Consider the following 16,579-nt stretch of genomic DNA (forward strand, 5'->3'; position numbering starts at 1 on the left):
CCAAGATAACATGAAAAAATGTGAAAAGCACATGAAGCTACTGCAAAGCAATTTCAATTTGTAATTTTCCAGAGAGCAAAGCTAGGGCAGCATAAGCATCTCGGCTGGCTGGCTCCTCTACCTGAAAAGTGGGATCCCGCCAGCCTTTTGGTTAGAAATGGATCACAGTTTATTCTGATGTTGTGAAACATAAAGGGTAAGTGCACATTCAATAGGAGCAAGAAATTCTCTGCAGCTCAAGGCTCACAGGCGAATGACTTGGATCATAACAATACTCTGCTACTCAATAACTTTTCATTGCTTCCCAGGCAACAGAGCTCACTGCAAGTGATTTTGTATCGGTTTCATACTCTATTTGCTGTGGACTCTGGGCCTTTATGAAGGCCATCAAAAGGCAGTATGCCACAAGAGACCCCTGTGCAAAACAGCAGATGCTGTATTTTCCACTCCTTGAAAAATATTAATGACATTGTCTGTGAGAGGAGCCGGCTCATCCCATAGAGATCCAGTGTTGGAGAGTGTGGGCACTGACCTGAACAATCCACCCTTCAGTCACTCCCCAGGGCGCTTTCATGCACACTTACTTACGGCACGGACGAGGTCATGCTGCCCCTTTAGCACAGCACTCGCACACTAACAGCTCTGCCACTGACATCACACTGACTGAAACACACACGCTACCCGCCACACACAATGTGTAGCCTTGCTAAAGCAGTCAGATATGACACACGCTCACCTGTGCGAAAAGACAAGAACATTCAGGCAGCACAAGCGTGCACACCTACTTGCACACACGCACGCACACACACACACACACACACACACACACACACACACACACACACACACACACACACACACACACACACACACACACACTACACATGCACACACAGACAGTGAGGATCTGATGTGCTGATACTCCTATCACCCTCCCGGGGACTGAGAGCTGAACTACAGGTGTGCTCTCTTTCTGTCTTTCATCTACTCCGGTTTATACGTGTATTGCCTTCTTCCAGAGCGCACTTCCTCTCAGCCAGCCACTTATCAACAAACAATTTACGATTCAACCGTATACTGCCTCTCTCTCCTGCTCCACAACACCTCTCTCTCTTTCGGTTTCAGTGTTGCCAAAGCACACACAATCTGTTGTTTAGACAGTCAAAACATGGTGCAGTGCTAAATTGAAAACAAGTACATGCGTAATAGCTTTCAGGTTAGTGTAAAGCCACTTGTTGACCATATTGAAGGTACTCAGCTCTTAGGCAACGATTGCTGTGGACACTTTATTGTAAAAATACAACATGGCTATTTGCAATAGAACACAACACTTCATTATTTTTTGACTGAGTGCTTATAATTTCACCACTGGCCCATCTGTGCAATTATCAATTTCTATTTTAAATCATATCAGCTTGGTAAGTGGCTATCTGTAGTATCTTTTTGGATGGACTGTGTCCATACATCTATCCATCCACCTTTCAAACATGGTCCAGAGTGAACATCACTTTGCCTTTGAAGACAGCTTGAAGGATGATGCATATTGGAACTTTTTTTTTTATATTTACGAAGACTAGTCTTTGTCAAACAAGAGAAGATGTGTCATGCAGTAACAACACGCAGTAACCAGGATGCATTTCACACACTGAAATGTGCACTATGTTCTATGGACGCTAGACATGTTTTTCAATCACATATTGGAATTATATGAAAATAGCTAAATATTTGACATGTCCTTTTCAATTGTAATAATGTTGTTACTACTACATAAATTGCAAGGTGGATGATACATGAAAAGATGACATGTTAGGCTACTAAAATAGCTTTGATTGAGTGTAAGGTATTGATTTGGTGATGGTTAGGATAGTTATTAAAAATATACAACAATATATAACAGAGGTCTTTGGAAGTGAACATTGGAGTTTGGGGTAAGAAGTAAATGTGATAACCCTCAAATCCTCTTTCTCCTCATGTGAGTGCTCTGACTGTTTGAGAGCAAAGTCTCTGTGCTCTTTTGAAGACATTTGGGGAGAACATGCAATGCCTTATAAGACTATTCATCTTACAGTACTACTGTACTTGTACTGTGCTTCTTGTACTTTGAAACTAAATGAACTGCGCACAGCAATCACCGTTACACATATCTCACACACTTTCCCCTACATTCTTCAGTCATTTGTTACAATATTGTCATTTTTCAAGTTCAACCTCATAATGGCACCAGCCATTGTTGCTGGGAGGTGAAACAAGCGAAGCTTACAGTAGCATCATTATGTAAAACAGAATAACTATTCTTTGTTTTGAAATCATGTTCTATACAATATGGAACAATGACTACTGTCTACAACGACATAACACTGCAAACCTTTCAAGCCAAAGCCCGTTCACTCTCACTTACTCCATTTTACTTCTTCATACCTTTCTTCCCCTGTGGTTCTTTGCAGTTGTCATGTAGGCAGGCACCCCAGGTTGACCACTGGGAGAGCAGGCAGTGGTTCTGGCAGGGGATGGAGCAGTGCTGGACAGCTGAAGGGGGCTCTTCACCAGCGCAGAGCCTGGCATTCACAGGCCTGGACACTGAACAAACAAAAGGAACACAGGCAAGAATAAACCAGGCTTAAGCCAAGCTCAGACACACACAGGCAGCGGTGGAGTGTGTGTGTGTGTCTGTGTGTATGTGTGTACGACTGCTGTCAAGTAATATGTATTGGAATTGGAATCCAAAACGGAAGTACTGTATGCGCTAGATGTTGTGAAGAAAGTGAAGAAGATGAAGAAGCGACCCTGTCAACAGATTGAAAAGTATGGATGTAATTTAGGTCTGACTGGGAAGACAGTTGTTTATATATTAGTAAAGGCTACAGCTTCAAATCTTGTACAATGTGATCAAAAGCAGGGTAGATTTACCAAAGCTTTTCATGGTGCAAAAAAATAAAGGAGAAAATAGAAACAACAGAGGGAAAAATTGCTCTTCTCATCTCATGCCTGGCTCAGGAGAATATTAAATGGAGGCCAGCCGCCAGCTAAGGGAGTAAACAGGAGCTGAAAAGGGAGCTATTAAGGCAAGACACGGTATAACCAATTCACTGCTAAGCATGGCTGGAATCATTGTAGATCACAGAAAGCTCTGTCACCTGTAATGGGCTCTGACATTAGTCTCTCACACAGAATAAGAGGGGTTTTTTTTTGCCTGTCCACAACAGGGGGATTTGTTCAATCTAATATTCCATTTTGATGCACCTCCGCACATCATTGAGACACAAATTTCCATTTAAATGAAAGCCCAAAGAGAAATTCAATAAATGTCCATTGTGCATTTTGTCTTCCTACCAACAGTAATTTACATGGTGTTTGATCTCCTTTGTAAAAATTAGATGTTTGCTTAAACACACTGATAAAGTGCAGTGCAGTACAGATCTTTCTGCTTTGTTGCCCAAAGCAACAAAGCAAAAAGATTTCTTGAGTCTATCAATTGAATTACTGCAGTAGACATCCAAAAGGAGCAAATTGTTTTCCACATTACCAGACCAAGCGGCTAACCATATTGCACGCATACAGCCACATCTATTTACATTAGCTAAAGCTGTATGGGTCACGTCAAGGTAAACATTGCAGCTGACGTATTGATCTTTGTCCCTCACATCCACTGGTTCAAAGAGCTACCTTCATTGATATTCTGTATTCAGCTAACATATGCACTGTCCAAATACACCTCTGATCTTCTAGCACTTCTCTGCACACATCTGGTGAGTTAAAGGGGCATCTCACAGCAATGGGCAAATCACCTCAGCTATGAAATGAAGCCATGCAGGACTCATCAAGTAGACACTATAACAAAAAATATGGTGGAGGCCAAATTCATATTTTATTATTTTAAAAAACTACCCACTGTGCTTAATTGAGAAGATAAATCAGATAAATGAAATTCTTGTTTTCTTGGGGTTTTTTTTAGAGATGTAGTGATTTTTCATCTCTTTTTCAACTCTGTGCTTTTTCATTTCTATCTGTCTTAATGTATTTACCAAAAGCAATTAATTTTTGCTTTGTGTAAAACCTGGAGTCTGAGTTGTTAACACAGCTTATGATACAAACTATTTTGTTTCCAGTACATACCTCAACTCCCCCACACTGAGTGATACAAACATTTGTTATTCAGCCTAGAGCAAGCTTTTGAGAGCTTTTAGGTTTTCTCCTTTATTTTTAAATTCTAATTTCTATTCCTACCGAAAAAAAACTTCCACTACACAGGAGGTGATGATTTCTATGATTCTGACAGTGGGAAAAAAGACTGTGTAGCATGCTGAGTGAGCAGAGCCACCACACCCGAGCAGACAAAGGTAAATGTGGCACATAACAAAATCAAACTTGGGAAACTCAATCTCAGACTTGTTAAGAGGGTTTGGTCAAACTTTCACACTGTAAAAAGCTCATCAGGACTAGAGTTGATTTCCTTTGTTTATATTTGTTGCATCAAATTAAACATGGGCAGGATGCCAAGTGCAGAACAATGAAACACAGTAGCAAATGGATTCCTTAAAGCGTAGTTAACAGCTGCAAACAAACCGTTCTCTAATATGTTTTCATATAATAAAGGGATCACAACCAGCTAAGCTGATTTGGTTCAGGGGAAGTCCCCAGGTAAATTACATTAGATACAAAATTTAAATCAATTCAACCAACAGTAACTAATTTATTTGTTTGTATCCAAAGATAGATAAACTGCATATGAATCCTGCATTTTGTTACCTTAACACAGAGAAATTCCTGTGCAAATCCCAAAATATTTCTATTACTGGCACAACTGACATGGTAATCTTGTGTTATTATGGAAAAAAAACCTAAGTACAAAGACTCAAATAGCATGAGTCTGACTGGAGTTTTTACTAATCTGAAATATTTCAGCTGTCATGTTGCTGTATGTATTTGAACAGTACATATACATGAGCATATGCACTAAGAGCAGAAAATAACTGTCTTACCCCTTAGGTTGCTGCTAATTTCATGACCTGTTTAGAAATTATACCAGCAGATTTTCTACTCTCCTCATGTGACATTCTGGTGAACCACCTAATTACCAAACCAAGGTCAACCATCAATACTTTTGCCCCTGTCAAACGTAAAAAGGTCAACCCCAAACAGAAAGCCCTCTGGAAAATAACAAAATTACTAAATTAAAAAGAAATTGTCGTGTGGCAGAGCAGAAATGGAGAAAGTTCAAATTACACGTCCATTGTCACGACATTGTGATCTGTTGGCATCCTGGTGTGTACAATAAAGCCATCAGAGAGGCTAGTCAAGCTTATTTCTCAAAACTGATAAGTGATAACCAAAAGAATCCAAAAACCCTCTCCTCAACAATTGACAGTCTGTCCCGTTAGCCTCTGATAACCTTTTCTCCATATCAAGATGTGAGGAGTTTGCAGCAGACTTCAGGGATAAGATAAATACCATCAGATCTGCTATTGCTCAGCTAACAAGTGATGCATAGAATCCCTTACTCCACTATATGAGGCAACCGTAGAGTCTTTTCACCTGGTTGACACTGAAATGCTTTTGAAATTAATATCATAGCTTAAACCCTCCACTTGACCTCTTGATCTCATCCCTACCTCCTTTTTTAAAACAATTTTTGACTGTTTATCAGATTAGATCCAAGTTATCATCAACCATTCTCTACAGACGGGTGTTTTTACAATGTCAGTTAAAACCACTATGGGGAAGCCACGCCTGAAGAAAAACAACCCTGAACCATTAGTCTTCAGCAATTTCAGACCAATTTCTAACCGGCATTGCATTTTTTAAAAATTTCAGTCAGGTTTTCGTGCCCATCACAGTACACAGATGGCCTTGGTAAAGGTTATAAACAACATCAGAATGAACACGGACAACAAAAAACTCTCTGTCCTTGTTCTCCTTGACACTGTTGACCACAATATTCTTATAGACAGAGTACATAAATGTGTTGTCCTCTCTGGTACTGTTCTTAACTGGCTTAGATCTCCACTCACAGATAGAGTACCACAAGGCTCGATCTTAGGTACAGTCCTCTTTAGTCTTTATATATTGCCCCTTGGCAGAGTCACCGGGAAAAATGGCATTGATTTTCACATTTACTTATGGAGGGCATCAATGGGGCTCTTGACGTCTAGGGAAACAACAATATAGAAATGAGTGTCATCGACAAAAAAGCCATAAGTCAACTCGTACACATACAAAATTCAGCTGCTTGTGTGTTGACTACGACCAGCAGGCAAGCACAAATCACACCAGTTTTAAAATCCTTGCACTGTTTCAAGGGCCCTAAAAATTATTAAAACATCAGATTTTTTTTTTTCAATAGTAAATTATGAACGTTTCTTTTTCCTTTTCTTGTTTTTGGCAAAAAGTAACTCCCAGGGAGTCTCTTTAAAGCCTGCATTTAATCAGTGAAATTGCCTTCAAGTTATTCATATTAAATCAGTTATCCCTGCCCCTGCCTGGTGCCAGGCCCAACAGATGCAGCTGCAGGCTCAACAGCCCTGTCTCCCATCCCCTTCCCCCTATCAATGAACCAGCCCTTCACCCAAATGAAGAAGGAAGTGAGTAGCATTATATTGAATGACATGTCAGTCAGCATAACTGCAGGAGGTCCGTGGGAATTTTCTTTTTTCATTATTATGAAAAAAAGGTAAATGATTAAATCCCTTATAATGATAAGAAGTAACCGTAATTATTTTTCAATTTCATCTTGTTTCATTATATCAAACAAAAACAGCTTATAGTCTGTAAGGGTTGCTGGGATTGTTAACCAATAGACCTTTTCTCTAGTGCCACCATCAGGCCTTTTCATTTCGGTTTCCAATTTGTTTTCCATTTTCCAATTCCATTTTTACAGCTGCTTATTTTCTAGATGGTATGTATACTAGTTCGAAAATCTGCTTCTGATTTTAGTCTTTTGTTTATTTCTTTCTATATCATTCTAGAGATGGTACTGTTAATTTATTTTAATTTAAGAGGATAAGATGATGTATTTAAGTTATATTTATATAACTAATAATATTAAGTTATTCATTAATGTCAAGAGAATTTTCCTTTCAAGAATTTTACCATTAAAATTAAATTTTAATGGTAAAAGATGGCCTTTCCACATTTTTTATAAAGGGTATCACTACTGTATCAAATTGTGAATTAAACTGTACGCAGAATGTTGTATGATTGTCTGTGCAGTGTTTTTCAGGGTTGGCGTGGACTGTGTCGGGGGGGTGGCGGGCCGACTGTAATATCTTTCCATGGGGCCCAAAATCCCTGGTGGGTTCCGTGACAGACATATTTCAGTCCAAAACTGTTAAAGTTCAATATCCTCTCCTAAATGTCAATAAACAATGCACATTAAATACACAGCAGATCAATTGCCATCCTGTGAGTTTCCACAGGTCTCAAGTCAAAGGTCACTCAACTTATCCCGGCTGTGCGGCCCACCTGTCTTTCAGCACCTGTGATCTCCTCATGTCTCTGGAGGATTCAATGAAAAAGAAGAAGCAGCAGCAGTCTGGCTGCACAATTGCCATCCCCAAGCCCACTGTTAGACTGGCGCTTAGCACTGCCTTTAAGACCAAAACCACTACAGGAGATGAGGTTTTTTTCTCCTTTTGACCAACTACAGTAACTTTCTTCTTTTCGAAAATTAATTCTCTACATTGACTAACTTTGTCATGTCGTTGTAATTGGCACCTCTTAAATTTGCATGATACTAACGTAAAGCATAATATCATAAGCATAATTCACAGTGGGGATAAACTGAAAAGTAAACTAATTCATCCCGTTTAATAGTATACCTGATACGGCATATTTGATTTACTGTGAAAACACACTGCATTACAAGTATGCATCAGGCGTATTCCCCAAGCTCATAAAACTGTTTTACTTGTTTATGAAAATGCCAATTTTCTCTCAGAATCCAGGCCAGACACAATTAAACAGATGCTTGTATAATACAATGCAATCCTGGAGGTTACTGTGTCCACCTCCAGATTCAAGTGATATAGCTAGCTAGGTTTCCACACTAACATTAATAGGAGGGGGTAAGACTGAAAACACTAATGAAAATACTCTTTTCAATTTTGACTGTAATAACATCTGTCTTTGTGTGCATTTTGAGATCATTTGTGTGTGAATACATTGTTAGAGTTAAGGAATTATCAGCTACTGTATATTGTGGAGTTTTTAATGACCTTAATAAGAAGGTATAAACCAGGACTCTTGTGCCAAGCTTCTTGCTGATTACCAAAGCCCAGTAGGCAGCTGTCTTTCCCTTTTCTCCTGATGAATATGGAAATGTGTGCAGGTGCTTTGTCTAGACTGGGAGCAGATACACAGAAGGTGCAACAGGTAGACAATAATGGCCTTGTCTAGAATTAGTATAAACTGTAACAATGGTTTTTCTTCTAGATTGCACTCCAAGAGGGGCATTTTCACACACACACACACACACACACACGCACGCACACGCGCGCATGCACGCACACACACACACACACACACACACACACACACGCACACACCAAACGCACACAAACACACATACACACACACACACACACACACACACACACACACACAAACTCAAACACAAACTGTCATTGGCAGCAAGCTACCATGCAAGGTGCCGGTACTTCTTGAGATGGGGTTCAGTGTCTTGCTCAATGACACTGACATTTGGACAGATGGAGCTGGCGATTTAACTACCAACACTGTGATTAGTGGACAACTGGCTCTACCTGCTGAGCCACAGCTCTGCTTGCTACTTCACTTTATAACATATAATCATCCAATAAGTATTAAGTTTAGTTTTATTTTACTCTTAAGCATATAAGAACAGTAAAAGTGTCTGTTCATTTTTCATGGTCAGCGGTGTGTTTCTTAATATACCGCTTTTTTCAACCTTAGCAGGACAAAGCCATTCACAATTCCTCTTTGTCACCCACACAAACACACACATCAAGGGCAGCGAAGCTGCTGTGCTCATGTGGAATAATGTGGGTTTCAGTGACTTGCTCTATTATTTTCTAATGTGAACTTTATTGCCTCACAAGGCTGCTAGCATGGCTATAGATTTTTAGTCTTGTTAATTTTCACAGCAGACCGGGTAACTCCAAAGACACACTTGTGTGTTTCACCAAGAGGTGTGTTTCCTGTAGTCTTATGCAGCAGACCGTCAATGGAGTTAAGAATGTCGCTGTAGAGCTGTTCTGGCAGAAAAGTTTAGAGTGGATTTGGGCATCCTCTTTTCATCTCCGGCATGAACAAACTACACAAACTACGAATGCATTTTTTTTTTTTAACTGATAGAAGCACTTTAGAGACATGCCGCACCTGTATATTGGCATACAGTAGATTCCACGCAAAACTGTTTAAAAATGCTATCTATCTATTTCCATGCTGCTCTGTGGTTTGCTATATGAATCTGATTTATAAAATTCTACAACAGCTCCTACAACTAATACCAACAAAAAGCTTGTTCCTCACAAGTCCTTGAAATGAACACCTTTAGAGGTTTCACATGCAGAGTAGAGGGTCCCTGTTATTCAAAGCCTTAGCTGCACTGTATTGTAGCTCAAGAAAACACAGTTAGAATAGCACAATGATCCCTATTGTCCTCTGCACTGTAAACTATGCTCTAGCTACAGAAACACAGTATACTTTATGATTTTTTTTTTTTGCACCCACATAACCAAAATAACCCACATGCTCTGTTGCTGACTTTCACCTTAATAATTTATGCTCATAGCTTGTATCAAAACACACCACTGAGTTTATTTGGAATTTATTTATGGTGTCTCTCTTGAGTTACTATGTGCTTCCAGCGAGCCCTGAGTCATTATGATGAGGGAGTTTTTTTCTTACCCTCTTTCCTGTGATGCGGTGCTGAGTCATCAGGGACTTGAACACAGTAGGTCTTCCTGGTCTGGATCCCCTCTCCACACAGAATACTGATGTTAGCCAGCCTCCGGTCCTGCTGGCTCAGTAAGGGGAGGATGCGACATTCGCCCCATTCAGTGGTCCTCCACACATACCTTAAAGAGCACAAAGACATGCAAACATATTTTGTAGGAAATGAACATGTAAGATCTGATGTATCATGTATTAAATCTCCACGACCATTTCAGTGTAAACAAGCAAACAGCGGTTAAATGCAGTCTTAAGAAGTATACATGTGTATTGTGTTCATGTATTGTTGCAAAGAAAGCTACAATCCAATCAGCAACAAATTTATAAATGAATGTATTTAAGAAGGATAAAATATCAGTATACACAGTTGTTTCAAAAAAGTCACACAAAGCAAAAGTCACATTAGCAAGAGCCTCTCTTAGAAGGCAGGAGGCATGATTATTTTAATTTCAAAACTTCAAAACAAATGTTTGGTTTCAACTATGAAAAATGCAGTGGTGCAGAAAGCAATAATATTGGAGGAGTTTACCAGAACAACAGCCTGTAGAAATCTATCAAATGCTTAATTTCCGTAATGAGTTTTCCCTAATCATGTAAATCCTCTGCTCTCAGGCATTCCATGTAGATTTAGCAAATAAAACAAAATCTATCAGCAGGGAAAATAATTCTCTATTGACTACTTTGTTTAGTGCATGTAATATTAGCTAAAGCCTATCTTAACTCAAACAACCCTAAAACACTGAGGTTCTGTCAAACACTGTTCGTCATCTATGTCATATCCACTGACCCAGGAATTCTCAACAGTACATGAGGGTATTGTAGGTTTCACAAGATAATTGAAGTAATCCAAAAAAATATGCATAAAGCAATTCAATAGTAGAACCATGAATATTTTCAACCTCCAGGCTTTCTCTCACAATTATTCAGGTGAAAAAGAGAGCGCAAATTAAAAAGAAGCAAAATTAAAAATCCTTATTTGATTTTAGAGTTTGACATTTTCTGTGTAAACATCTGCATCAGGAGATTACACATAGACAGAGCTTTTGTTTCTGAGGATTGTTGGCTCAAATAAGATTAGAACCATCACTATTAAGAACTACCTGGGGCAGTTTGGAAGTAAGTCTCCCATGATGTTGCAAGCTTCTTTTTCCTCAAGGACAGGACAGCGTTTCCCGCCACCAACTGGGATCTGCGTCATGATTCGTGACCGGAGGCGGTAACCAGGAGACAGGTCGGTGGACCGGCAGGTTTTAGAGCACGGGTTCCACGATGACCAATCAGATGTCTGACAGTCTTTGGGCATCACACATACCTGGAAGGTCAAGGGGGAGTTGTCCTTGGTACAGAGACTACAGATTGAGAAGAAAAAAAGAGGTTAAAGAAGAAAATGCTACAATGGTGACACACTGATGAAACTTTATTTCCCAACATAACATTTTTAACCCCTTCCCAGTTTGAGAATAGAGATGCTATATAGACATTGTGTGCAGCAGAAGAATGACAGATGTTAGGTGTGTTTGGGATTTAAATAGATTGGTGGACAGCTTACTATGGATGAAGTAAAAATGACTCGATTGTAAGATATACCATCTGCTTGGAGAACCTACTAATGGATATCTTGATTTCCTGATGAACAAATGACCTTTGCAGCTTCCACTCCTGCATTACAATATTCAAGGCTATATCCTAATAGTAAAAGTCTCGGAACATAAAGTCAACCTTTTACAGAAATGGTACTGAGAGCTGGTATGCTCACTTAAAAATATGAAACAAGTGCTTTAGTCATGTAATTAGAGCTTCCATTGTTTAATTTGGACAATGTAATTAGTCAGGATATTAAGATGTGAGTACAATGCTCATTTTAGAATTTTACTTTGTAATTAGGCTGTAATTAGAAAAGCAGAATGAGGCAGAACTCAGGTGGGAAATCCACATGCAAAAGCTACAATCCCACTTCTTAGTAAATACCATTCTAACAAGGCTCTGTACAGTAAATGGTCCCTTAACACTCAAGCCATAAAGTCAGTGAACCTGCCTGGAAGAGGATAATAACATGCAATTATCAAACGCATCACAAGATACCCAGTTTTAAGCTACTTCAGCCCAAACAGCATGGGACAAACAAAACTCATCGTATAAAAACTGGCATGATACTTATTTCAATACTGTACATGGGTTAAAATCTCCAAAGCTGCCATTGCTTAACTTTAATCTAGCTGAACACAATTCCAATGAGCTACTCATGACTATAAATTTAAAAGCAATCTCAAACAATAAAAATGTGTCATTCCACCAGGATATTATTTATAGGTGGTTTGAGATACAATGGCTTCCATGAATGGCAGTGACTGATTGATTTTAACAGTCAGCTATTAGTGTCACTTTATACCAAGTAGATGCTATGGTTGCATTTAGTCAAATATAATATACATGCAACGTTTCTCTCTCTCCTTGGAGAGAAAGCACAAGATGGAATATCGTTTATGACTGTATGTGTAGGGTTGTGTGTGTGTGTGTGTGTGTGTGTGTGTGTGTGTGTGTGTGTGTGTGTGTGTGTGTGTGTGTGTGTGTGTGTGTGTGTGTGTGCGTGTGTGTGCTTGCTTTGTGTGCGAGCATGTGGACAAAAATCCATTCTTATCAAATCCAAATACCAGGGTTAGCTCAAACAGCAGGGACAGGGGGGAGCAGCACTTGACATTTAACACAATGGAGGCTCACCAACATGCCAATGTGCTAGTGAAACACGAGCTCTCATATAATTTTGTTATAATTGAATAAATAACCAGCATCAGCAAAAACCACTTTGGCTCACTGAATACACCTCCACATGAAGAAAGTGTCCCAGTGGGATCACGAGTAGGGATGACCATTGATCAGGTCCCTCTCATGTTATGAAACAATACAAGTGTGGAAGAACCATAAAAACAATCAACTCCATTAGGACTATTTCACCTAGCAGACACCCACGTTCAGCTACAGAGCATTTTTACTGCTCACCTCATATGCTACATCAGTGGAAAAAGAGATTAATGAAAGATGAATCCCGTTATCTGTACAGGTCTGTTCCCCAGACCAACTGCAAACCAGTTCATCTCACACAACCACCTTACTTTCATTATAATCTCGGACTTATCTTGGACTTAAGAAATGTCCTATTTTTCACTGTGTGTTTACTTGCCATGTATTCATTTTAGGTTCATCTTTTTTATTCTCTCTGTATGAAAGGCGCAGCGCCTTGCAGTATTTGTGAATGGCTTACCTCAGCATAGCATTTTTGCCCTCACTCTGTGTGCAGCGGACTTGTCGTGTCTGATATCCCACCTCCAGTTCCCATGACATTGGGTATTTATTGTGTGCATGAGCATGGTGATGGTGGTGGATCTGATGGGGGTGGTGGTGAGAGGCCAACGTGTGCAACGTGACTGTGTTGTTCTCATTGGAGCTGGTGCTGAAGACCACTGTGGTCCTTCCACTTAACAGGGCATCCTTGTGATGGGGGAGTCGGCACTCGCTCCAGGCCCCTACTTTAAGGCTGTACTGGTACTCGCCCCCCCCAGCAGGGCAGTTGACAGGGCTTGAACAAGTCCTAGTCTCGGTCAGGTTGGGGCAGTTTGCCCCTCCATACATTGGTGTGGCCAGGACATGTCGAGTCCGATGCTGTAGCCCAGCTCCGCAGGTTTTGCTGCAACTGGACCAGGAGGTGAAGTCTGAAACCACACAGTCCTGGGGGCAGGGGACAAGGCAAGCCTGCTCCACAGGTGGTTTCTGAGAAAAGAATTCACATATCCGCAAGGTGACTGTGGTACGGTTTGAAGTACGTACACAGTGGACTTGGCGCCTCTGGATGCCATGTTGTGCTGTAATGCATTCAGCTGTCCTCAGCTTGAGCTCATTGGAAAAGAAAGGGACGAGAACACAGCTCCCCCAGTCAGACACTTCCCACTCAAAGAGGTCCTGGTGCCAGTCACAGACCTTAAAGCAGTGACGCTGGCTTTCTGGCTTGTCCATGTGCTGGCAGTGTGAGTGGTGGGTAGTCCAGCCCTCCATGTGGACACACCATATTGTCCTTGTCTGAACCCCGCCAGAACCACACTCCTCCCCGATACACTGACCCCACTGACCTGCAACCAAAAAAAGACACATGGAGAGCACATTTTCATTAAAAACTGGAGATTTACAAAAAATGATGATTTAAATTGCCGCTATCTGGCAGCTTGCAATCAAGCACAATTCAAGGCCATTCACTTAACTTTCATGATTGCTTTATTCATGATGTGAGAAAGAAAGGAACAAAGAAGCACAAAGTAATCAAACCACTGGCAGACATCAGTATAAGAAAATACAAGGTTAGTTTCTTGGTCACAAAGGACTAGATTCACTTAGATTCCTGATCCCAAAATCCTCAATATCTTAGGCTATGTAAGGCATGGTCAGCAGACGGGTCAGGTCTTGAATTCTTTACATCTGGCTTAAGAGCAGTATTTGGTTTTTAATTTAAAAAAATCTTATTAATTTTAGCTCAATAACGCCTCCTCTTCAACAGTGAAAGCATCCTTTCTGCAAAGATGAGACACTGCGCATGGAAGGTTTTATAGATCTTTTGAACAAAGACTAATGATTTTCATTAAAAATAACCCACAACCAACCAAAGACATGAAAGGCATTTTGCTGTGATCAGACTCTTTGTTCATAGCACACTGTGGGTTTGAGTTATCTTAATAGGCATCTAACAGTGCTGACTGGAATAATTTAAGAATACAATCAGTTCAAAAAGGTCAACTGGCAAACATATGCCTAATCACATTTCATATCTCACAAGGCCTGACAGTTGACTCAGTCAATGCCTGATGGGTTTGTTTTACAAAAAGATAAGTTTAAAAAGAGGGTAAGTGCTGAGTTATCAGTCAAGTTGACAGGCTAATCCCCTTGTCAAAACAGCTACTTCAAAAATACATTTATGTCATAAATAAATTCTTAAGTATTCTGAAATATTATCCTAATTTCTGCTCCAGATAAATTTTATACATTTTATACAAACATAGAAGCATAGATATTGTGGGCACAAATTATGTAAACATTATGTTCAGTCATATGAACATTTGAAGCTTTAAGGCCATGCCAAGCAGCCAAGTTAAGATACACTCAAAAAGGTGCAAAAATCTGTTCCCCATGACAATGCTCAGTCCAATGAATTTGATAAAAAGTTAAGTTATAAAAGAGAGTGCTAACTTCATTTTTAGGTATTCACCATCATACCTGAGTGACTATGTGGTTGATATCTGCAGCATGAAACAAAACCGCACTTGCAGTCACTACTTGGTAACATCAAAGTATGTGTGACAAAAACTTAGCAGCTATGAGTAATTTTTCACCTCTCACAGATAGTGGAAAGTAGAAGTATTCTGTGGTCAGAGAGGCAATAAAACTGCTGATACAATTTTCCCACAGTGAAAACTTGCATCAGCTTCAAAATGTAGCTTAAAATGTACTACCTACATGAATTCAAGCTGACCACAGCCTCTATTTCTATCAAGAATGGCACTACAACTTTTCACAGCCCCCTTCAAGCCAAAAGTTTGTGGAGATTTGGTACTCAGAAAAGCTACATTCTGGCTTTAGCTATAGGCATTTCAGTGGAGGATGGATGCTAATCAAACTGAAAAGAAAATCCTAACAGAAAATCTTGATCTTAAAATACATGCTAAAAAGCCATACAGTATGTATATGGAGCAAAAACACCATCAAAATCTAATTAATAAGTAAAGATGCCAATTACAACACTGACAACCTGAACATACTGTGCTTATTATAACTTTGTTAACAAGAGGCTGAGTTCTTGGGCCTGATCAATAAGAATAAACTTGGAAACTAAATGTTCAGAGACAGCTGGTTGTAATGCATAGGCAACCCCGTACTGCACTGCTTCTTTGATTGCTGTAATTCTTTTATGAGGTGGATTTCTGTCATTGATTATGTATGAAGCACCTGTTGCATAATAATGCTAATTTTTGTAAATACTTGCATTAGACTCTAGGTCCAGTTTCTTGATTTAATATGCTCTGGAATCAATACAAGACTGTCCCATGATATAGTGATCCATTCTGTGTTAATATCTGCAGAATGTGTAGATTAATTTTATTAAATAGGCTAATTACTTAGCAATTTTTAAAAAAAGCTAAATTAATTTCTGATTTAGAACCCAATCCAAAAACTTATATATGCCCTGTTAATTTAGTTTTTGACCTTTTCTACTAATTTTCAAAAGAAGTAGACATAAATCAGAATAAGAAAAAAATGAAATCAATTTGCCGATATGATGTGGTTATCTACATCGGTCACGTTTGCTTCTCATCAAGTTACTTTGCCACATGCTATGAAAAGGATAATTTGATTCATTTCTTCTAATTGGAATTAAATTGATGTAATAATGAGATCGTACTGCTTCCTAAATTGCTTTCAAATGACAACTCGCTGAATATGTTTTATGCTTTTTCATGCCAGAGAAATCAGTTGTTAACACTTTGTTCCTCGGCCAATCATTGACACGACAGTAGCTTTGAAGCTACTGCTTCATGCTTAAGGGGTCATATTTCAAACTGCTGAATTGTTTCATAGCTCATCGAAGCACATCATGAGTTTATTCATCTTGGCT

The 16,579-nt window shown here is 39.5% G+C and overlaps 1 protein-coding gene across 1 annotated transcript in view; it reads right to left on the reverse strand.

The window, feature by feature from the left end:
* Positions 1–16,579, reverse strand: part of thsd7ba (thrombospondin, type I, domain containing 7Ba) — a 167,720-nt gene that overhangs the window by 81,572 nt on the left and 69,569 nt on the right. The window contains exons 4-7 of the mRNA XM_040149288.1: positions 13,187–14,048; positions 11,028–11,276; positions 9,883–10,052; positions 2,419–2,577 (exon numbers count right to left, since the gene is read on the reverse strand). Of these exons, the coding sequence (XP_040005222.1) occupies positions 2,419–2,577; positions 9,883–10,052; positions 11,028–11,276; positions 13,187–14,048 (1,440 nt within the window). The remainder of the gene's footprint in view (positions 1–2,418; positions 2,578–9,882; positions 10,053–11,027; positions 11,277–13,186; positions 14,049–16,579) is intronic.

Source organism: Xiphias gladius, chromosome 16 (genome assembly GCF_016859285.1).
Source record: "Xiphias gladius isolate SHS-SW01 ecotype Sanya breed wild chromosome 16, ASM1685928v1, whole genome shotgun sequence".
Taxonomy (NCBI): domain Eukaryota; kingdom Metazoa; phylum Chordata; class Actinopteri; order Istiophoriformes; family Xiphiidae; genus Xiphias; species Xiphias gladius.